We start from the raw sequence: 24,591 nt of genomic DNA, 5'->3' as shown, positions 1-24,591 counted from the left end.
TAATAGCATTCTGCTTAGTTTATCATTGTGTATGTATGTAAATATATCATAAAAATGTAGAAAGTCATGGTGTGGATTAGATGTGTTACCTACTGAAAATAATAAATAATTTTAAATTATTAGTTATATTATAATTATTGTTTTTAAAAAACTCTGATTCCCAACTTAATTTGGAGACACAGATGCATTTGCGTGACAAATAAATAGACAATTTGATTTTTGAATTGCACGAAACAAAAAGTGAAAATAGGAACAATATCCCCTCTTCTCTAAAAATTAATTTGGTGTTCCCTTAGCTTAAAATGGAAATAATACGTACAGTCCTATGGTAAGACCGTTGTTTTTAAATTCTATTATAATATTTTATTCTCTTTTATCATTTAGCAGTAAAAAAAAAAACATTTAAAAAGCACTCAATGTTACAGAATGTAGGACACTTAATCATATATGTATAAAAGTGAAAATATTTTTACGCGTCAGAGAAAATGATTAAGTAGCTACGACTAGTTCGGGTTTAAAAAAAAAAGATCTGTCCACTAACAATTCTGGTAACCTCTTCACCGACAATTAAATGAGTGTCCTCTTTCATATAGTTAAAATACCAATTAGATCATCTAGAATGAGACTATTTAGACTTTTTTTATGAGATAATTCGCTGACATGTCTTCGAAAACATGTAATTTCACTCGAAATTTCTTCCGAGCGTTGTTCCTACTGTGCTTCGTTTATTTATTGTCAGTATCGATCATCTGCTGTTTTTATTGTGTATGTTTAATATGTATGTATATATGTTTATTGTGTTTATTGTGTTATATTTGTTGGTCACAAACTGTAAAGTTTATACGACAATAAAATATTTGATTATCATTTGATTTGATTTGATCATTCTTCGTATTTAGCTGCATGCGTTTCTGTCTCTCTACCATTCCACATTCAGTTTGAATTATTCTATTTATTTACGAATTTTGCACTTGATAGAATAGATATGAAAAAAAAGTAAAAACAATACAGATCATGTGTTGATTGTATCCTATAATATGTTGACCGATATCCTATCTGACCTATCTACAATTACCATGTGACCTTGAACTTAATGTTTGTAAACAAGCCAGCGCAGGTAAGCTATTTTTAATATTTCTAACGTTCAAAAACCATCATTTCACTAATGCATTTGTTTAAAAAAAAAATTTGAGTGCATTTCTTTCTAATCATAGTTTTGCAAAAGTTGTGTGCCGTTTGTTGTAGTTTGTTAAACGTTACAAAAGTGGAAACAAATGAATAGTTTGATCAGTGTTCAATGGGGCCCGTTCAATGCATGACCCTGTTTGAGCTGTCAAAAATGTAAACAAACTAATAACGCGGGAAAATAGTAGTTTTTTAAGACACTGCACCAAGGGTGTATTTCTTTCTAACACAAACGATGCAAACGGCTAAGCGTGTACATGTTTTGATCATTTGTTTCAAACATACGTTTGCAAAGTTTACATAATCTTTAACAAACTGCGCACTCGCAAAAAATGCGTCTATCGTTTGTCCTTCGTCGTTTGTCAGTACATGTGTTTCTAACTTCACCCTGATTAAACGATGCATTTGTTTCTTCATTTTAAAAAGTCTGTCTACCAACAACATGTGCATGCATTATTGAATGTTCAAACAGGGTCAGTAAACACTGATTAAACGCTGTATTTGTTTCTACTTTTGTAGCGTTTAGAAAACAACAACAAACGACACACAACGTTTACAAAAATTGGTAATTTGAATGATCTTTTTTTCAGTTTTTGGTTATTTTCTTGTATATTATGATACATATATACATGTATAAACTGTAGCAGCAAAAATGATTAGCCACGTATTAAGATCTACAAATAAGTCAAATGACCAAAATTGACAATTAATTGGAGGTTAGGGATTTATTGACCTTTACAGTCATTTATGCAATTATTTCTCGTAAATTTTTGTAATCTTTTATAAAACTCAGCTTAATCTACACATCTACATTTTGTCCTTGGCCAAATGAATTTGTATCTTGTAATTAATTATTACGCCATAAAAACGTCTTACATGTATCTCGTAATTACGCGATAGTTTTCTCGTGATTACAGTAGTTAAGAAGTTGATTTTTTGTCAGAATTAAGCAGAGAACTTTGTGAATAATTTTCCTTCCTAACCTGGAGATGAAAACTGATGCGCATTCAAAAAGAAAAACAAAACATTTCTGCACGATAGAGATGATTTAGCATATTTATTGGTTCCATTTTTAAGACCATGCAAATCCTAGTTTTCAAAACGTTCTCCTATGAAATTACTTTAATCCGCTGTAAATCTACTAACTTTAATATAAGATAGGGAAAATGTGCTGAAATTGAAAGAAGTTGTGGCAAATGTCTTATGCAAACAACTTTTTAAATTAACTAACACGATTTGTTTAAAAATGTATAGACAACACACGAAATTATTAATAACCTTGCTAACATGCTTACACCCCAGCTCCTTCGTTCTACCAGTGGTGATCTGAGCCGGATCACCTCTACCAGATCACCCAAGCTGTAGTGTCCCTTTTCTACATGCTTTCCTTTGTTCTGCAACTTTTTGGCGGGAAGGTTAAATCTACAATAAATATGAACAGGTCAATCTATATAGTGACTATGACTGTTTCTGTATTTCCCTGTTAAAGATTCAAGGTTAGCTGTATTGGACACGAGACTCGAAGAGTATCTTTAACGGGGCCAATACAGAAACAGCCAGTTCATAACACTTTAATTAAATGATTATAGGAAAATTAAAAGACCAGAAATGAATGTCCCGCATGAGCCCGTGGGCCAATACAGCTTTTTTTTTCATACATGTATCAACCCTTTTTTTCTTTTTTTTCTTTTCAACACGCAAAGAAATTACACAACATTGCACACCATTTAACCTGTATTTTTTTTTTTTATCATTTTTATTTTAAAAATGTAATACAAATGCTTTTAATGCATAACGATACCACCAAAGTTAAGTAATGGCGTAAGCAAATCGATACCGGAATTGAACGTCCTGCATTAGTCCGTGAGCTAATACGGCTTTTTCCGCATTGGCCCTGTCCGGAAAGCAATATTAACTCTTGATTTATATCGAAAGGGAAACGTTTTTAGTATTGCACATGCTGATTTATCCGTATTAGTTCCTTTCTACAGTATAGAAGCACAATCTATTTCTCTCCCAAAATCAAGTCGAATAAACGAAATATGTTGAACGGTTCGAAAGTTACGTTGGCATTTATACTCGAAAAACCCTAAACAACTAAAGACCCCCTTCTTTTCTCAGTGTTTATAATTTCCTCACAGGCTTTTGACATATATACATGTACACTATGGTATAAAAAAGGTATAAATGGAGGGAAAATTAAGAGACAAGTACTTAGTACATGTTACAGTGATTCCAAACAAAAAGATTATTGGAAAATCTCAAAATTAGTATTTGCCGTTCATTTTTTGTAATTCACTATAGGTGTCAGACCACCAATTAAAAATCCCTATCTGTTCAACCACATTTTGCAGTTTTCACAGCTTTCTAAATATTTTACCTGAAGTTTAACTTCATAGAAACCAGGTATATCCTTAATTGTACATGTATCAGCTTTTTACATGCCAATTTTCACCATACCTTTAAAGCCTTCTAACAAAATAACTGACCATCAAACAGAGGTACTCCAAAACAAAAACCTGGTTTTCTGGAAATCTAAAATTAGTATACTATGGAGCGCATTAATCCTCAATTTTTAATGCAAACTCATAGACAAGTAAATTTTGGCTCAAAATGATCTAGATATATTTTTCTTTCACCAAAAGTTTCATTTCTGCAAATTTGTTGGTTAGTTTAAGTAAACAAGGACATCAAAAGCACTATTTTGTGTCAGAGAAGGGCTACTTTTACATACGTTCTAAATTGGAGGGAGTAATTGGTGGTCTGACACCTATACAATGCTATTCTGCCTAGAAAACAATTTTAAATTGTAAAGCTATTAAAAAAAATATGTTTTATGTCCAGACAAATGAATGATCTGCGCTTTTGAGGGCTATTTTTTAAAACTTTCACTATTTCAGGTTTAACATTTACAACTGATGACATCCTGATTTCCTAATCATGTGACACCATATTCAAATGAGTTCTGCTTGTTTGAATCGGATATTCTTGTTATTTATTTATTGTGTACCCACTGTGAAGCTTGCAGATACTTCCTTCAAGAGTAAGTATCTATAACTTGTATCCCTCCCTTAATCACTTATTGAGCTTTAATGTAGGTATAAAAAAGAAGATGTGTTATGATCGCAAATGAGACAACTCTCCACAAGAGACCAACCTGACATAAAAATTAACAACTATAGGTCACCTTACGGCATTCAACAATGAGCAAAGCCAATAACGCATAGTCAGCTATAAAAGGCCCCGAAATGACAATGTAAAACAATGAAAACGAGAAAACTAACGGCCTTATTTATATAAAAAAAAAATGAACGAAAAACAAATATGTAAAACTTATATAAACAAACGACAACCCCTAAATTACAGGCTCCTGACTTGGGACAGGCACATTCATACATAATGTATCGGGTTTAAACATGTTAAAGGGATCTCAAACTTCCCCATAGCCTGGGACAGTTGTATACCAGTACAACATAAGAACGAACTATAAGATTCAGTTGAAAAAGTCTTACCTCATCAGATGGACAACAATACAAGTGTATGTGGCCGGTGTTTGTTTTCCCCCTTCTTTTTATCGTATTGCGCCACTTTGGCTATACAGTGGCCGTCATTCTTTTGATCACATTTTTAGTGTTAGTGGAATAAGCTTAAGTAATCTAAAGAAATACCATCGACTGTATGTACGTAAATGTTTGTGCATATGCCTTAATTATACTGAAATGGCTTTTAGAAATACAGAAGAGGCTAGTCAGATATAATGTATGGATGCCTTTCCACATATAGTTTTACTTTTGTTTCCACCGAATTAAAGATATATATGGTGACGGAGTTGGTCAAGTGCCTGTTATTCATTGAAAGTAATATAAGAAAGAAGACGTACTTGGAACTTGACCAAACATGTTTTTTTTTCTATAGTTATATACTATAGCAATAAAGTTAACAACTACCATAATATTTTTTCAGTAAACTGGACGATAAGAGACCTTCCTTCCACATGTATTTTTGGAAGTAATGTGACATTGTTCTGCAATACCTCGTCAGTAGGTTCCATGAAAGCCATATGGATGAAACAATCCGATGTTATTCTTCATCAAGGCTTTTCCTTTTATCCAGACAAATATACAGGAAATGAAGTAAATGATGGTTCCTCGCTCATTATAATGAATGCCACTGAATCCGATTTCAATACGTCTTACACGTGTTTGTCTGATGTGTATTCTCACGAAAAAGTCTTGGTGATAAACAGTTCAAGTTTCATTTGTAAGCATCATACATATGTTTGTTGATAAAATAATTGATATGACTGTAGCTGAAGTGGCTCAAGTAGTCTTTCCTACTTTACCTTATGGCATTCATTATTAGTACAAGCTGTCTTTCAAACTTGTCTGATTAGTCGTTTACACCAGAATGAAAGTTATCTTCAATTGTGGTATGAGTTGTCTTTAAAATTACTAGTAGGTCGAGTGGTCTTAAAATTGGCTAAAGTTATGAAGTTAAGTTGTCTTGCACTACTTATATTTTGTCCAAGTTATCATGACTTTGTTTTCGAAATGTTTTAAACAGTTTATTTATTATTTCTAGGTAAGCAAAACAGGTAGTATTATTGTTGTCATTGGAAATTCTTAGGCGAAAGTGCTTGTATTCGTATTGTACCTTAAGTATCATAACAGCTTAGTACATTGTTTTTATAAAAGGCTTGTTTGGACTACAGAATGTAATATGATAACATAGAAACAGTTCAGTGTGAAATTCCTTAACAAATTCAATTATGCTGTTTCCAAATATAATGCTTCAATTTAAATTGAGAAATACACAGTCGTTTTTATACGACCGCAAAAAAAATTTTTGTGGTCGTATATAATCTGGTGCAGGGAAATTAGTACCGTTAATGTTATTGGTATCACGTCGTCGTCGTCGTCGTCCGAATACAGTTTGTTTCAGGTTACTAACTTTAGAATAGGTAAACAGAAATCTATGAAATTTTAACACAAGTTTATAACTACAAAATAAAGAATTTGGGGCAAAAAATTAGGAAAATAAGGTTTCCCTGGTTAATGGACAATTAAGACAATTAAAGGCAGTGTAAGGGAGGTAATCCAAACACATTTAAAGTAAAATCTTGTGTATACTTAGACCGTGTTCACACCAAACGCCGTGTAGAGTAAACATGTTTACAATTAGTTTAGTGTAGTGTACACTGGTTTCACATTACATTTGTTCACATCTATACACCGTGTTTAGCTACCTGTACATAAGATATGTTCCCACTTGTAAACTATATGTCATTTAAATGTTCATTACGTAGAACTAAATTCAAAATATTTGGACAATTTTTCTAGCGATAAGGGAACAACCATTTGACTTCAAAATGGGGGTGGGGATTTGGGGGGGGGGGGGTGGTTTGGAATGGAAATATTCCGATCCCCAATTTGATAAAATAAAAATGGTCATACAGATGATAAAAAAAATATTATGAATCAAGAGTTCCCCCATACATTATACATGTAGTGTTAAATATTGAAAAAAAAAGAATTTGATCACCAGCATCGAAAAAAAGGAATAAAAACGTACGCGCGAAAAAAATCTGACTCAGATAAAAAAAAATAACCCTCCCCCTTTTTTAAGTTAAGTGGTTGCTACTTTATAAAAGCCATTTTTACATCAGAGGCCCCTGAGGGGCCTCGGGTGTATTGCCATCGCCTACTTTTCAATTCGCGCAAAGATCAAAGAGATGCATATATAATTAGTTTTGGAATAATAACCGACATTATAGACCCGCGGACCTATATAGTGCAGAATAAAATTCCGTATCACTTCTTTTAAATTCATGTTTTCAATGGATACTCAGTTTTTTTTAATTTTTCTTAATGCAAAATTTATAATATGAAAATGTTTTGTCGTTAGAAATATTTGTATTTTAATCAAACGATCTTCAATATCAAAAAATTGTTGTTGCGGATGAATACCACGAGTGCGCAAGAGGGCAAGAGCGAGCGTGTAGAAAATCGAGAGGAAATCAATTCACACATTTATACACAGAAAGGTAATTATATTTCAATTATTTGATTTGGAGTAACCTTTTTAAACCGTTTGTAGCATATATTTGTCTATAATATTAACGTAGCAAAACCAGGAAAATTTAATCTGCCATAATATTAAAATAAATTATCAGGTCACGTCCCCCGCAGCCATTTTGAAAATACCAGCAGATTGGGTAGGAGTAACAAGAACCTACAAGGCCTTTAAAGATAAGGTTACTATTTGTGTATTTTTTATAACAACAATTTGTTTTTATAAAGATCTCAACAATTTTTTGAGTTAAATTTCTTTTCTTCGTAAATAACAAGTAGATTGATCACTTGGACACACACACGGAACTATTTTCTGTTTTTAAGATACTGTTTCGGATTTTCGCTCCTTCTCCGACTTAGTTTGTTGCATTAGTATATGTGAATATGTCCCCTTGACTGGAAAATAGTTAATACGCGGAATTTGTAATGACTTTGACTATGTCTATGTAAGTAATTCTAATATATAATTATTGGTTGAATTTATTGTTTATATAATATTCAGAGAAGACTTTTTCTTCTTCCTATAGAGTTGGACTCTTTTTGAGTGTATAAAGACTCTTGCTCGTAAAATCAAGAGTCTTACTTTACACTGAAATGTTAGTCACATTTACTGAATTACTATAGAAATATTGGGAGAAACCTTACAGTTTTTGAGATATAAATATAGATTAACTGTCCTGTTTTTAAGTCTTCCTTAGCTTGTAGTATTGTATTATTTTGACCATACATGACATGTATCGCCACAATTATATGATAATTTGATGACATACTTGTGCTTATCATTCTCTACAGCATTATTTAATTTAAATGTGTAACTATATCCATGTCAATTTTTAGTAACTTATATTAGACATTTGTTCACACATACATGCATATGCAGTGCGTGAACCGGTGACAAAATATTATCGCCCCTGTAAACAGTGGGCTCTTCTGACTAGAGGTAATCGGTAAAGAACAGCGGAAAATGGTGTACATTGTTTACGAGCTTGAAATGAGCTAACACAGACGAACTGAGACGTGTCAACGTAATATGAATATGATAATGCACCAGGTAAATTTTTATTGTTAAGTTTATCACATCATCGTATCTTCATATGATAGGTAAATAAGTGAATTTTCGATTTTAAGTGTCGTCAGGGTTCAAACCTGGAATCATGCCAACCTTTCATTATTTTTTTTTAATACTAACCTATAGTCGGAACATCTTGATTTTCTCCCAATTTGTAAAGTTAATTATGCTGCTTGACATATATTTTTTTGGGGAAAAAAAAATGATATGCAGTCAAATGTGGCAGTTTTTAATATTTGTTGCTATGTGAAATAAAGGGAAGTAAATTAAAGTAAAAGAAGGCACTCTTTTTCAAATAGTAAACAATTTAATTCAGATGCATAGTATTTTGTCAAATGATAAAGAATATCGTAGAAACTTGCTAGAAATTCATCTAATTTATAAAAGATATACAACATGACATACTGAAATCTGAAAAGGGGTAAAACCACCTTACCTTGAACAAATTCAGTTAAAGAAAGGGGGGGGGGGGTGGTAAAATGCTACGAAATTTAGATTTTATTTATTTTTTGTCGACAGCCAAAAGATGATTTGACATGTAACTAACTACTTTTTCAATTTCATTGTAAAGTAAAATTGGCTTTTTTTGGGGTCTCTGTTTATTGTGGTCTGATGTTTTCAGGTGCTCTTTGGATTGCCAAATAATATTATAATCATCTAATTGAATGTTCAAATTATTTTGCAGCGATGGTGTGTATGGAAGGAAGACTGTCATAAAACCCAACAGTTCCGGATGGCCCTTTAAATAATTGCTTAACATCAATAGCGATGTAAGATTCAAGTGTTTGATTTAGCACAAGTTTAGCCAGGTTTTCCTTGTAATTGTGGCAGAAAAACCACTAGACAGTGTCATGCATTGAAAGGATATCAAACGGATATTTTATGGAATGATTCTCGTACATATAAAATCATATGCATAGGAATGTGGAGCTAGAATCTTTCATGCAGCAATTTTTAATTTCCAATATAAACTCTGAAAAGACAAGAGCATAGAAATGTATACCAATGAGAAACATTCTTTGTGAATAAAATCATTCCAAAACTTAAATGTGTCATTAGTGTTGCATTATTTATCAGTAGAGATAATCAGATTCCAGTAAGATTGTCCAACTGATGGTTTTTGTTTGTAATCGTTTTTGTAAATCTTAGTTGTTTTGACAATCCGGGCTGTGCATGTTGCCCGGCTGACCCTTTCAGTGTGAGACAATATTTTGTTTATGATACACAAAATCACTGATTCAAGACTGGAGCGGACCCCTTTTAGGCAGTTAGTGCGAATCCTTTAGGTTTAAACCATTACATGCAATACGGGGGGAGGGGGCGGAAGATTTTTTTTACCGAGTCAAACATTTTTCCTAATTATAATACATTGAGATTTAATATATACTTTGCTGTATGTAGTGTGTATATTAAAGTATTACCAACAAAATTCATCAAATTTGGGATCATAATATTGTTTAAGAAAAACCCTCACCCCTTGTACATCATAAAAGTTCATAATCTTCTGTAGCACACGTGCATGGTTAATTCGGATCACATATTTTCTATTCCGATGTTATAAGAATTCGAAGGTTCATATCATTTACAATATCATTCAAAAAATTTCTGGGATTTTTTTTTACTATCAACGTTGAACCTCGAGGTTACATTGTAGTAAAAAAAATCCAATAAAAACGTTGAATGTAAATGATATGCACCTTTAAATCTTATATTGTAGGACTCATGTTGTTCAAACATAATGTGTTGATCAATTATGTTATGATGATTTTGATAAACTTCACATTAGGTAATCTTTCACGTATATTGATTACATTATATCGAGTTGTCCCAACGATATACTTGTCGGTGTGCTCGATCATACGAATTTACCGACATTCATATAGACAAAATGACACAACTTTGAAAAATTCTTGTGACGAAACTACATTTCGGAACACGTTAAAAATTGGATACCCAGAAAGCTACATTATTAAGGTTTGATATATATTTTTTTCAAAAAAAAAGAAAAATATGCAGTCAAATCTGGCAGTTTTTTACACACCCCTATGTTGAACAATAGGTTGTTCAATTAACAGCATGTTTGGCAATTTAAAAATCATATATTAACACATTTAGCTTTAACATATACTTTATTTATAGTGGTTGTATAAAAGTTATATAATGGTTTTGTGTTTTAAGAGATATTCATCCCTATGCATATCGGGTTTTATGCGTAAATTGTCTCTCCTGTTCTTAGACCTTTTCTATCTCTTTCATAAGAAGAGTGACTTTTCTATTGTTCTAGTGTCACTGGAAATCCCACTGATATGTGCATATGAGAACTTGAATTGAGCAAATATGATTAGTTATATCTATGAGAAATACAATCAGTTAACTTTATCTATGAGCACCCATGAGATCTTAAATTGAGCAAATATGATCAGTTATATGTTGAGTAAAATTTTAGCTAAATCTACTCAATTGAGTTAGATATATATCAATATTGAGACTAATCTAAATGGTTATTTGAGCACACATGAGCTTATTTATACTATTGAGAGCAATATTGGGATACTGCATGAGCAAACTAAGCAAATCTTTATTGAGACAAACCTATGAGCGCTATATTTTTAAATTTGTTCTTGACAATTTTTTGTTTATTTTTAAAAAAAATATAGGGACAACAGAGTTGGTGTATGTGGGTTCGATTCCCACCCTAGGCATTCATTTATATTGGCTGGTGCAAAGCGGGCAGTTTAGCTTAGTGGCCCACACTGACTCTGTTGTTCATATGTTACTTGAAAAAATTAGGCGGCATCGTTCTTTATTTTTCTATTCGAAAATCAGACACAACAAAACCATTAAATAATTGTGAAAATTATACCACAGATAACTATGGTAAAACTTTAATTGTTTTTGGCATAATTAAACTTGGCTGCCATCCAAGATCTAAAAAGTTTTTATATTGATGAATTATATATATCAGATTTGGATTCTTTTGGTTACAAAACATTTTGGATGGTACATGTAGGTAGCGGCCAAATCTTTATTCCTAAATCATATATACATAAATCAGTTAGAAATAGCCATGAAATGTCAAATGTTAAACAATATATACAAGAAAACTAATGGCCACATCAATGTACAATCGGGAAATCAAGATATACATGTACACCAAAAAATTACAAGGCCGGTTTTACAGGTTTCTTACAAAGGACCGACACATTCATATGGTACAATGTAGTTGTGTTCTATCTGTATAGTGCAAAATGTTCTCATTGCTAAACATTTCTAAACCAGTGGTATCCAAAGTATTAAATCCAGAACAAAGTAAAAAAAACCTAACAGTTGAAAAACTATCCAAATGTTGTGATATTCAATTAACAAAAATACCATCATTAGCAAATGGCTATCTACATATAATACATTGTAATATTTACAATGAACCATTTAATAATTAAAAACCAATTGTTCAAAGAACAATTGAAGGTCTTTCCACAAGTGAAGATCTATTTTATTATCAAAATATTAAAAATCAATCTAAAATGTCAGTTCCTATGGCTTTATAATATATAAATATGAATTTAAAGCAAAGGTCAAAATCTAGAACGTGCAAATTACCTATGACCTTGACCTCAATTTCAAGGTCATAAACCAAGGATCTCAAATCAAAAGACCCTAGGTCTTTATTATGTATGGTTAATGAGTTATATGACTTTACGCATAATTCTAAATATAAGATGGGTAAAAACTCCTATTTATTGTTTATGCACCCTTTCAACCAAAATTTATAAGTAACGGCATGTCGCAACTAACAATTTAGTGAAAATAAGAAGTAGATATGTTATAAGGTTTTGAAAATAAGTAAAAATAAGCCAAAATAAAAAATTTAGAATATGACCTTGACCCTTGACCTTGACCTAATTTTCATTTTTTTTGGACCAAGGATCTCAAATTAAAAGACCCTAGGTCTCTATCACTTATGGTTTACCAGTTAGAAATGCAAATCACTTATATCAAATACATAAGGGGGAATAACTCTCATATGGAGTATCAGGATAGCTTCGGTTAAAACTAAACTCGAATCCTGAAGATGTAACGAGCAATTTGGTAAAATAAATTTGTCGTAATCTTTTACGGTTGCGAAGGAGTAGTGGCCACAAGAAAAACAGTGTTTGGGGAGATAACTCTTACTGCGCGGTTGTCAGTTTTAAAGCGTATAAACTATACGATATCATATTCCAAATATCTAAGCGACATCTTTTGAAACAACAAAATTACGCAAGAAAAAAAATTAGGCGGAAGAAAAAAAATAATAATAATCAGAACAAAATCAATAGGTCTTTCCACGGAAAGGTGGAAAGACCTAATTAGAAAACAGAACCTACAATGTACATGTATAGCTGCTAATATAAAAAAAAAATATAATGGATAAATGATTGACTGTGTTACAATAAAACCAAGATACAAATGTAACTCAGTGAAGCTGTTTATGAACATTTAAAGAGTTTGTGTTGACTGCAACAAAAATCTAGAATAAGGGATAGTAATCTTGCTGTGTTAACATCCATTTAATTAGCAATTGATCCAAAAGCTAAATGTTTCAGAAAAAAGACCTGGATACTACATGTACAAACATTGTTAATTAATGCCATTTGTAGAGCAGGATCTGCTTACCCATCCGGAGCACCTGAGATCACCTGTTTTGGTGGGGTTCGTGTTGCTCAGTCTTTAGTTTTCTATGTTGTTTCTAGTGTACTTTTATTTGTATGCATGTCTTTTTCAGTTTTAGTCATGGAATTGTAAGTTTATTTTCCATTTATGAGTTTGCTGTTCATCTGGTATCTTTAGCCCCAAAGTTTCCCCTGGGTCAATTATTTTTTTCGCCACCTCTTTCGCCAAAACAATATATTTTTCCCCACTTTATTTTTTAATTAGCCACAATATTACAATTTATCTGTTTTGATATGATTGTCTTGAACCTCTTTTTCATAGTTCAGTGAGTGACTATATAGCTACTCGAAGAATTGTTTGCTATGTTGATTCTCTATTATAAGTTATACGCTAACGATTTTTGTATGTGTGCAACTATATGGTCATAATGCCAATCTGACAGTTCTCATTTGACCAAGTAATCATTGATAATTCACAAAGTTAAGTTTCCTAGTTCAAGTTAGTATCTCAGATATGATAGCATATTATATTTAATATTTGTACTATATTGTATGGTGAACATATCTGTCTGGTAGGTATAATATAAACACCTGTCATTTATCAATAATTCAACACAACTTGAGGTCCTCTGATGTTTAGTACTTCAGTACTTTGATTATAATTTGTAGTAGTTTGAATATACAAGTTAGAGATGTCTCGATTACGCATTAGAAAACGTTAGCTGCAGCAGCGTGCTTACAGCCGAAAAAAAAAGGATTGAGATATTAGGGATCACTACATTTTTATCTTTTCTGTTCGTTTCAAATGGTATTTCTTCTCCAAGGAGTATTTAGTAAAGGAATAGGGTAACGTTTTTTATATTTATTTTAAGTGTTATTTAACGGATCTGCTATACTAGACAAACATATCATTTACCTCACACTTTTTTTAGTCATGCATTTATGCGTGAATCGTTGTTTGAGTAAAGACCAGTGGCGAATATTTCTGTGTACGTCAAGTTGATTCGGGAAGACCTTTTCAAATGAATTAGGCAGCAACTATTTACTTCATTTTTTGTGGAGGGGAGGGGGAGCGGAGGACGGGGGACGTGAGCTATTGATTTTTTTCAGGACAAATTTTGGTGACAAGTCAAAATCAATTTTAGCATTATAAATAGTGGCAGCTGAGGGTGAAACAAACAATTTGTTTTTCAGGGCCAAAAACTGGAAACATTTTTTGTTTCCAAAACAAAATCCATAGCTCACCACCCACCCCCTTGCTTTTATGTTTTATACTCAACAATAATAATAGCCTCCCCCCGAAAATCAATTGGTAGCTGCCTTATGGGTTCGGCAATGATGCTGCTTTGAGTCTTGATCAGGGGTTAATGAAGTACGTTATTTAAAAAAAAACAAAAAAAAACTGTAAAATTTAGACAACAATTTCTGTAAAGAACTATACTAATAAATATAAATCAATTGCTTTAAAAAAGCAATTGTAGGGGGTCTTTCCCCCTTTAAAATTAATTGAATTGGGGGGGGGGGGGTTGTTTGTTTGTTTGTTTGTTTGTTTGTTTGTTTGTTCGTTTCTGTATGGGGTCTAGATTATTGTTACCGGAGAAGTTTCATGTTTAGTTTGGAAAGTTTTTCTTTTATTTTAGGTACAGCGCGCGCGCCACATCACGTGACACGGGTTTATAATAACGAAAAGATAGTCTTTTTATTTCTTTTTAGGTGGGGACGTTAAACAGACAACATCTATAGAGATGGAATGTACACAATGTAATTTCTTTTGTCATTGTAGGAAATTGACATTTTGATGACAGTTCACAAACAGTTACATCCCAGCTCCTTTGTTCTAACAGGGGTGATCTGAGCCGGATCACCCCTGCCAGATCACCCTAGTTTGAGTTTCTTTGTTATGCATGCTTTCCTTTGTTCTGTAACATTTTGGCGGGAATGTCAAATCCACTATAAAACTTATAATTAATTTTACGGAAAAGACTATCTATCAAAATTCACGTAGAAAAAATCCAGTAGATATGCTGGGATTCGAACTCAAGACCTTTAGCATATCAAGCCACGACACATACCACTACACCAGGGCGACTTGATACGAAATAATAGTAATTTGACATACTTAAAGGAAGCAAGATATTTTTATTAGTGGGGCGAGTTGTCAAACCTTTATTCAGTGGGGTTTTAACCTTTTACGTTAATTTGTGAGTTTCCAGACTGATTGTTCAATTTGATTTTACACTTTTTCAAAGTGGGGCAAGTCGGTAAACAAGATTGGGAAGATATTTTTATAAAGTGGCGATATAGCGTGGGCCGATTGGCAAGTGGGGCGAGTTGTCATTGTTTGATATCTACTCATCGTGTTTGGGGGTCAAAAAGGGTATACATCATATAGTAATATATAAAGTATATTGTTATGGTTGTGTGGCGTTCTAAACTAGATTTTATGAATTGTAAATGGTTTTTCGTCTAATCTAAAACAGCTGGGGTGTAAAATAGTTATCCCAGTCGAACTTGGTGTGTCAGTGTTAGATCACCCTCTGGCCTCCGGCCATCGGGGTGATCTTACACTGACACACCGCGTCCTTATGGGATAACTATTAATGCATGTTTTGGATTTAATTGATCCGGTGTAACTTTAAAACACATTTATTGATTATTTTCTGATAATGTACATTTTTCAGCACCTGTTTGTAACACAGATTAGTATTTCAATCTCGGAGCGGACATTTTATTGTAGGTTTTTACTGAGATTTACGGACCAAGCAAGCGATTTTTACGGCATTGCCATTTCATTTCTCTAGGAAAAGCTGTGAGAGATATCTGCACCAAGTTTTTTTATAAACTTTTAGTACATGTATGCCCTGCTGACTGCAAATTTTGAGGTCGATTGTACTTGTAGTTTCAGAGAACATGTGGATTTTTTTTTTAAGAAGTGACGTAAGAACAATATTAAATTTCAATTTTTCTTGAATAAATGAGAGTTTGCTCCTTCAATAAACTGTCATGATTAAACAGTCATACAGATTGATTGATTGATTGATTGATTGATTGATTGATTGATTGATTGATTGATTAGATGATTGATTAGTTGGTGAGTTGGTTGGTTGGTTGGTTGGTTGGTTAAACACGTTGGATAGGGTCAATTGAAACACGGAAAAAGACACAAAGAAGATCTTGGACCCTATATTAAACACATGAGACGGAAACATGATTGATTGATCATGATCATGATTGATTGATTAATTGATTAGTTGGTTGGTTGGTTGGTTGGTTGGTTAAACACGTTGGATAGGGTCAATTGAAACACGGAAAAAGAAACAAAGAAGATCTTGGACCCTATATTAAACACATGAGACGGAAACATGATTGATTGATCATGATCATGATTGATTGATTGATTGATTGATTGATTGATTGATTGATTAGTTGGTTGGTTGGTTGGTTGGTTGGTTGGTTGGTTAAACACGTTGGATAGGGTCAATTGAAACACGGAAAAAGACACAAAGAAGATCTTGGACCCTTTTTTAAACACATGAGACGGAAACATGATTGGTTGATCATGATCATGATTGATTGATTGATTGATTGATTGATTGGTTGGTTGGTTGGTTGGTTGGTTGGTTGGTTGGTTGGTTGAACCCTATAAGAAACACATGAGACGGAAACATGATTGATTGATTGATCATGATCATTATTGGTTGATTGATCATGATCATGATTGATTGATTGATTGATTGATTGATTGATTGGTTGGTTGGTTGGTTGGTTGGTTGGTTGAAATTCAAACACACATAAAACTGTTTAAATAGTGCCAAAACCACATAATTTGATGACCTTGACCTTTGACCTTGTAACCTTCGTCAAGGTCATTGCTCCACAAGGTCATTGCAAAAGACCCTATGGGTCAAGGACCTTTTGTTTAAGAGTTTTGCCTAAAAATGGCTTTTTAAAAACCATCGATGGGAGTTATGTCCCTTACATGATGGTAAAATCAATATAGTCATAATGTAAAAAAGTTGCCCCTTGAAGTACCAAGCATTTTTCACTGCTTAATTTTTTTGTATCTATAACCGTTCAAGAGTTATAGGGAAATCAAAGACATATAAAAATCTAAAATATGACCTTGACCTTTGACCTTGACCTAATTTTCTAAGTTAGGAATCAGGGGACTCAAATAAAAACATGCCAGGGTTATACGGTTAACGGTTTATGAGTTAAAAAAACATACCGACAAATTTATTCCGTAAAGATAGATAACTCCTATAAAATTTCTTCGAATCGCTTCGATCCAAATACGCCAAAAATTACTGAGGATGTAACGAACAATTTGTAAAATGAATTTTGTCGATATCTTTTTTTGTTACGAAGGAGATGCACACAGATGATAAACAGTGAATAGGGAGATAACTCTTACAAAGAAAATGGTTTGGCTTAGCAGGGTGAAATTTAAAAGCGCATAAACTATACGATACAATATGAGAAATATTTAAGCGACATATTGCGAAACAAACATTTATCGCAAGAACAAAATTTGGCGGAAAAAAAAAATAATAATAATAATCAGAACAAATACAATAGGCTTTCCACAGAAAAGTGGAAAGACCTAATTATCAAAAATATCAATTTTACTCAAAAATAGTTTCCTCCTTAAATATATACACGGTAAAACTAATGTCCTAAATGCCTAGTTTTGTGTACACTTAACCTACACAAGGCCTACATTGACTATCGACTGTGTGTAGATAAAACATCATTTAAACTACATGTAAACATTGAGTTTTATCAATGGGAACGCAATTGTGTTTAGTTTACGTGTGAGTTACACTAACACAACACCGATTTTAGGTCAATGTGAACACGGCCTTAGATTACCTCATTTACACTGCATGTAAATTATGTATACAGAAATGTTGTATTGTTAATACGCAACAGCACAGTATATTGCACAAAAGTAAAATATTGAATATAAATTCAATTTATATAACCAATTCTAAGTTCTTTAACTTAAGTTATTCTGTGTCAGAAACCTATTATGTGTCAAATATTCATTTTAAATCCAAATTTAGACCTGTATCAAATTGAATATTGTGTCCATTTTTTGCCCCAACTGTACAGGGTTTGATCTCTGTGGTCGTATCCAGCTACGTCAATCAAACTGGGAATGGATACGTCAATCACACTGAGAATGGATATGTCAATCACACTGAGAAAGGATACGGGGACTATGCCAAAGAGACAACAACACCACCAAAAAGCATAAAAAAGCCCAATGTCACCGATGGGTCGAAATATTGACATAACAATTATACGCGATGCTTATATTCAAGTCATAATATTTAACGATAGATACATTATCATTTATTACGTTTATTGTTATATTACTTGCTTTTTATTTATTTTTTCCCACTGTTTAGGTTTGCCAAAAAAGACGAACTCGTCATTGATCATAAATGGTAGGAATATTTCTGTACACTTGAATCTCGATAGGTTTTTCCCAGTACCAAACTGCAAAACCAAGTTTGATGTAAGTATAAAATCAATGAGAAAAAGGTTTACGGAACTAATTATGTATTGCAATTGTACTATCCATAAAGTAATAAGGTCCGTATTGAATGGCGCCGGGGTCCGTCCGTCACAAAGGTGTCCGCTATATAGCTAGAGAACCGTTATAATTTCATACTTTATACTCGACATATATGTTAACCAACACCGCAAGGTGTATCATAATATTTGTACAACTTGCTAGGTCAAATGTCAAGGTCAAAGACTGGTTTCAGTTGACAACCCTATGCATGTCTTATGGTGAAGACCGTGACCCCTTTATCTTAAGAACCGTTATAATTTCAAAGTTTGTGTCTGATATATATTCTTACCAACACCAGAGGGTAAAGATCAAGGTAAAAATTGGTTTCAGTTTCAACCCCATCACTATGGTAAGATACAATTTTACTTACCACTCTTTATCAACAGCGGGGCTCATAGTGATGACTCCCATCTCGATGATTTATAGTTGCTTGCGTTGTGATATAAAACTAAAAGGCATTATTCGAGACATATCCGAATAAGAAATTGTTGTAAGATTGCCAATGAGAAAACTCTCCACCAGTGACTAAAATGAAGTCACAGACGTAAGCATATGTAGGTCACAGTTCGACCTTCAACAGTGAATCAAACATATCTTGTATTTTTTATATGATATCTTAAAATTGAATAGATATAAAACTTGTATTCTTCATATGATATCTTAAATTGAATAGATACAAAAAAGACTTGCTATACAACTTATGTTATTTTATTCATTATTGAGATTGAATAACGACACTAATACGTGTATCTAATGAGTGCATTGGACACACGAAAGCAGAAAATGTGCCAACTAAAAATTTCACATTTTTACATTTTCAAAAGCAAGTAAGAAAAGATAAATGTTCTTAGTAATATATGTGTGTCTTGTTGTTTTATATCATTGCAGGACGATGTGTTGATAACACACCAACAAGAATCAGTGTACAAGGAAAACCAGTACTTTCATGGAACAATAAACATCACATCCCATTCTAATGTTGACATCTGTGGCGGTAACCTGACAGTTGTGTGCATGTTTGGAGCGTCTCATTATAATGTTATTTTGCTTAGAGATTGTGAAGGTTTGTTCTAGTATCAAATTAAATCGTAATTTATATTTTAAAGAAGTTTTTGATTGGCAATGAGAAAAGAAAATTGTGGCAATTGTGGAAATCATCGTTTCTCGCGGTCAGATTTATTTTTCCTTAGTCTGTTGGTTTCGCTGTTGGTCACTCATACGATTTACGGTTGTAAAGACAAAAATATTTTGAGGACACAGCTAACTTATCTGTCAATCTGTTACCCGCGTCTGTCCTTTCATTTTCGTTTTCTATTTACATACGACGTTAAGTTTACAAATCATCCGATAACTTTTGTAATCAAACATTATTCGTCTGTTCGAATACAATAAACACCAATATAACTAATGATAAGCAAAACATAAATTTAAAAGTCGTTTTCCTTTTTTCAGTTTTTTAAAGTTTTCATGCTCGCACGCGTTTTAACATGTTCACCTAGTTTTAATCTAAGTTAAACAAATAATTTCATTTTCTTTTTTTACTTTCAGTGTCGGATAATTCTGAATGTGGTTTTAAATATCTACATGTAAATGTATTCTTTGGTACAATTATTGGTGTACTTGTATCATTGATAGTACTGTGTATCGGGTGTATGCTCTTTGTACGTACACAGTGCAAGATGATCGAGAGAAACAAGAAACCTGAAGGCAAGTATAAACATAATACTATACACATCAGTCCACTACTTTACTTTTGTTCAAATTAATCTAGAGATGTATAAATCATGACTGCAAATTTGGCAGAAATGATTCTCTATAGATTTTATATACATTTGACATTGGTACTTTTTTCCCCTTCAACAACTATGAAAAAACAAGGTTTTTATAAATATTTCATTATCTGTAATACAATTGTGAAGAGACTTTGTTAGTCGTCAAATTTATTTCATTAAACGACATCGATTAAACCAGAGGATACCAGATTTCTGACAAGAATTTTAAAAGAAAGAGAATCGATAGAGCGTTCTTAAACTTGTATGTTCGCTGTTTTGGGCTTTTTGTCAGATTTTCGGAATCCTCTGGTTTTATCCATTTGAAGGCCTTAAAACAAAATGCCCATTGACCCCCCATTTTTCTTTTCATAAATCTTTTACATATAGACAATAATAGTGCAATGACTTGACATATCAACAATATAGGGATGAGGCTTAGAAACGGCGAAATGCGAGGCTGTGCCGAGCTATTTCCCCGTTTCGGGCTGAATCCTTATATCATGATTGATATGTCAAGTCAATGCACTATTATTGTCTTTATACTGCAATTTAAAAAAACATTTTCAATTGTTGTTAAATGCGTTAAGGTTATTTATTTAATTCAAATAGTGGGGAAAATCCCCTTTAAAAAGGCCTCATATCATGCTCGCGGAGAAATATACATCACAATGAAATGTACATTTACCTGTTGAAACCCACATTCGATGGTGACTGATATCGTTTCAGTATGGACTAAAATATCAACCATAAGCATAAAACTTAATGATTTATAGGTTGCAAACAAAAAATATAAACAAAATAAATGAAATATGTTTTCCAATAATTGCAAAAGAAACCAGGTTGAGTCGTCCCACGCATCATTGTATGCATTGGAAACAAGAACAGGTTGAAGAGGTCATTTGAATAATAATATTATTTCGGCAACTTCTATTTAAATATTCATGAGTAAAAGTGATATCGGGTCAGTGACTGTATATGACATAGAAATATACAGTCAACGCATTTTGACTGCTCAAATAGAACGAGTGCAGTATAAATATAATTATAAGCCATCTGTAAAAGACTTATAAACTCTGTTATTTTTTTAATAGTTTTTGAGAACTTAAACTTGTCAATGATAAAGGTATAAATCAAGAGTGAACATTTTCCCGCCGAAATTTCTAATATCTCGCTATTTTGCTTCCTTTATTAATCCTTTAGCAATAAATATATTAATGTTAAGAAAAGCTTAAATTGTTGTTTTGAAACTGAGTAGCATACTTCCTTAAACAGAAGTTAGCCGTTTATCAAAAATACAATCACAGGCTGCTTTTTTTACTGTACAGATACACTTGAAGAAGGCATGCCATTAGATGATGGGCAGACAAATGAAAAGATTGATAAAAAGGAAGCTGAGGTACTACTTGACTTTAGAGAATACGATAAATATTGATGTACTGTACATGCGTACTTCAACGTTTTGTTTACACGACACTTAATTTGAAAACCAATCAATCACATTACATTGGTTATATAAACGTATACGAAATATCTTTTTTGGAAAAAGGGTGATTCAGGTTGGAAACGTTTTTTTTATCAAGACACCATACATCTCACCATGCATGATTAGATGTAATCCATTAACCGGGAAACGGTTAAGTAAGGATACTATTGTAATGTAACAGGCCTTCAAAGGTGTAATTAGTCTTTTTTATTATTTGGAATTATTTTGAAACGAGCATTATCAAAGAGACTTGAGTTACAAACTATCTCAGTTTAAAGCCCCTGTCACAACAGATCGTACGATTTTTTGTCGTGGAAGATCTGAAAAATATTTGACGTGGAACTGTCGTGCAAATTGTCAAACAGTCACATCAGCTACTACATGACCGCAAAGGCTCCACGATAGGTACACGACAGATGAAAAATAATTGTAATTGTACTGAACATTGCGAGATTTTCGCAAATCGGTCGTGCGATATCCGTTCGACAGTTGTGAGTTGTTTGGGGCTATTTTGCATATTACTGTCGTGGGTCACTGTCGCGTTTGACTTTAAACTATTATATAAAGAATTTATTGCGTGCCACTTGCAATTTGCTTTCAATATTGTTCAAACAATGTCACAAAAAGTAAGGACAAAGAAAATATATTATAATGCCCTAGTAAAAAAAAGGCGCCTATTCAGTAGGACCAAGCGTAATCGTTCTGGTAGAGTAGCCATCCTCTCTAAACGACAGACGGTATGTTTTTCCAAACATTCATTCCCGCCGAATTTTTTTTTTTTATTATTATTAAAAATGGTTTATGTTGGTACAAACGACAATGTGTTTATCGCACGACAGTCGCACGACTGTGGTAAGACACTCTGACGACAGCCACACAACAGTTACACGACAAAAGGAGCGAAAAAAGGTGCATGTTGCGTCACGATGCTCAAAATATCGTGCGTCTGACGTGCGTCTGACGTGCAACTGTCGTACGACGATGACAGATGACCCGCAATTTTACCAAATTGTATGTCGTAACGCTGCATAGGTGTGTAGTGTGTTTGTTGTGATCAGGGCTGTTAAAGAGAACTTATGGGTAATGAATGTTACCATGCTGTATGTACTGTGTGAGTGCTACTTAATTGATATAAATACATGTTTACTTACCAAATTACATGAAATTAATCAAGAAGAAATAAAAACCAATGCTACTATAAAGCAGACAATATTAACATCAATTATTTATCTTCCCTTTTATTTTTTGGAAAGATTCCTAGCAAACACAGCTCATTTACTGTCAAAAGAAACTGTCAGACCCATACTTTTTGAAATACAAATGTGATTGGGGGAAAAACAAACATAACAAACAATTGTAATTTTTGTTACAGCAGAATAAAGCCCACAGCAACAAACAAAGAACAAATACTTTGAGACACCATTTCATGACCAAGTGTTTCCACGTAAATAGAAACAAAAAGGATGTTGGCATATGAGTTTATGGATTCGCCAATCTGCATATCTGTAAATACTTATTGTATTAGAATTTCATGTCGCTAAAATATCTGAGGAGACAGTAATCTCATTGGAAACATCAAACTCACTTGTTTGGATTACCTTATTATACAGTTATGGTAATAGACAGAAGACATATTCAGGAACATACACAACAGTCTAAATTAAAGACTAATTATACTATCATTAGTAAACATCAACAAAGAAAATTTCCATAATATTCAAATCGAAAGTATTTTGTTATACTTCTGACTGTATAGAGTATTTACTTTATTCGGACGTCCTGAATCTAGGATAACATCCTTTAATTGGTACTATGTTGTATAATATGTATAATATCTTAAATTACTAAGTTAACGTAACAAAAACGTTTGAATGTTACTGACATATAAATATTATATATATATACTTAAATACAGGTTATCAGATATACATGTAGGAAAGTTGCCAGCTCTTTTTCATTTGATTAAACTATATATATATGACACATAATTGAAATTACTACATGTTGTAGGTCAGACGTCGCGCACTAGTTCTCCATTATTTTTATTGATTTGTCATGTTTGTTTATCTTTAAAAGTCTACAACTTGTGATCCTAATGTGTATAATTATTTTTGTAGAGCTGGTTACATCATGCATATGCATGGCCCAGTATAAATATAATGTACACTCATACATAGAAAATGCTTAAGGTTTAATGTTAAATATAGACATGATAGATATCAACGCGCATTTGTATAAAACATAAACCCAACAAATACATACCTTGTTTACTCCCTGCAAGTATTTTTTCAAACAATGCTCATTTTGTTGCACATAAAAAATGAGAAAAAATGCGTTTATTGAATAATTCTCTAAAATTAAATACAATCTTGGTTTCGATTACATGAACAATTTTTTAGGGACAAAAATATCTTAAAATATGATAAGGAATAATACTGACAAGTTGCAGTGCAAGTGAAACATTTTTGTAAATTGTCAACAATATACAGATATACAGAAACTCGAAATTTTGGAATGATGATAATTTATAATAGATGCAACGAATCGTCTTACATCAAACACACATATTATCTTTATTTACTTATACTACATGTAGTAGTTATATTCTAGTCATGTAAGTAATGAAGCCAGTTACCGTCATAGTATGTTTATTTTTTATTTTTGTTCTCCTTATTATTGTTATCCTTGTTTATTATTTTTTTGTCATCATTAGTTTAATAAATGACAATAAAAAAAAGAATTATTGTTGATTCGTGTACTTATATTGGTGTACAT

General features: G+C 32.6%; 1 protein-coding gene and 1 long non-coding RNA gene across 2 annotated transcripts; both read left to right on the top strand.

Moving 5' to 3' along the window:
* Window positions 1-4,100: 4,100 nt before the first annotated feature.
* On the top strand, window positions 4,101-24,556 carry LOC143043591 (uncharacterized). The gene is made up of 7 exons (XM_076215828.1): window positions 4,101-4,228; window positions 5,149-5,445; window positions 18,392-18,501; window positions 19,450-19,624; window positions 20,110-20,268; window positions 21,659-21,729; window positions 23,189-24,556. The coding sequence occupies exons 1-7, from the start codon at window positions 4,144-4,146 to the stop codon at window positions 23,291-23,293; spliced, it is 1,002 nt and encodes a 333-aa protein (XP_076071943.1). The 5' UTR covers window positions 4,101-4,143; the 3' UTR covers window positions 23,294-24,556.
* Window positions 8,136-9,373, top strand: LOC143043590 (uncharacterized). Its single transcript, XR_012968487.1, has 2 exons — window positions 8,136-8,307; window positions 9,011-9,373. It is a non-coding gene; the product is annotated as an uncharacterized LOC143043590 (long non-coding RNA).
* Window positions 24,557-24,591: the final 35 nt, after the last annotated feature.

Source organism: Mytilus galloprovincialis, chromosome 8, assembly GCF_965363235.1.
Source record: "Mytilus galloprovincialis chromosome 8, xbMytGall1.hap1.1, whole genome shotgun sequence".
Classification (NCBI taxonomy): domain Eukaryota; kingdom Metazoa; phylum Mollusca; class Bivalvia; order Mytilida; family Mytilidae; genus Mytilus; species Mytilus galloprovincialis.
The sequence above is the reverse complement of the archived record's forward strand: the minus strand, read 5'-3'. Positions and strand labels throughout refer to the sequence as shown.

Excerpts from the sequence above, each read along its gene's own strand:
- LOC143043591 (XM_076215828.1), top strand. The coding sequence starts at position 4,144 with ATGAGTTCTGCTTGTTTGAATCGGATATTCTTGTTATTTATTTATTGT. Across the intron at positions 18,502-19,449 it reads ACTGCAAAACCAAGTTTGAT|GACGATGTGTTGATAACACA; the intron begins GTAAGTATAAAA and ends ATATCATTGCAG. Across the intron at positions 21,730-23,188 it reads TTGATAAAAAGGAAGCTGAG|CAGAATAAAGCCCACAGCAA; the intron begins GTACTACTTGAC and ends TTTTTGTTACAG.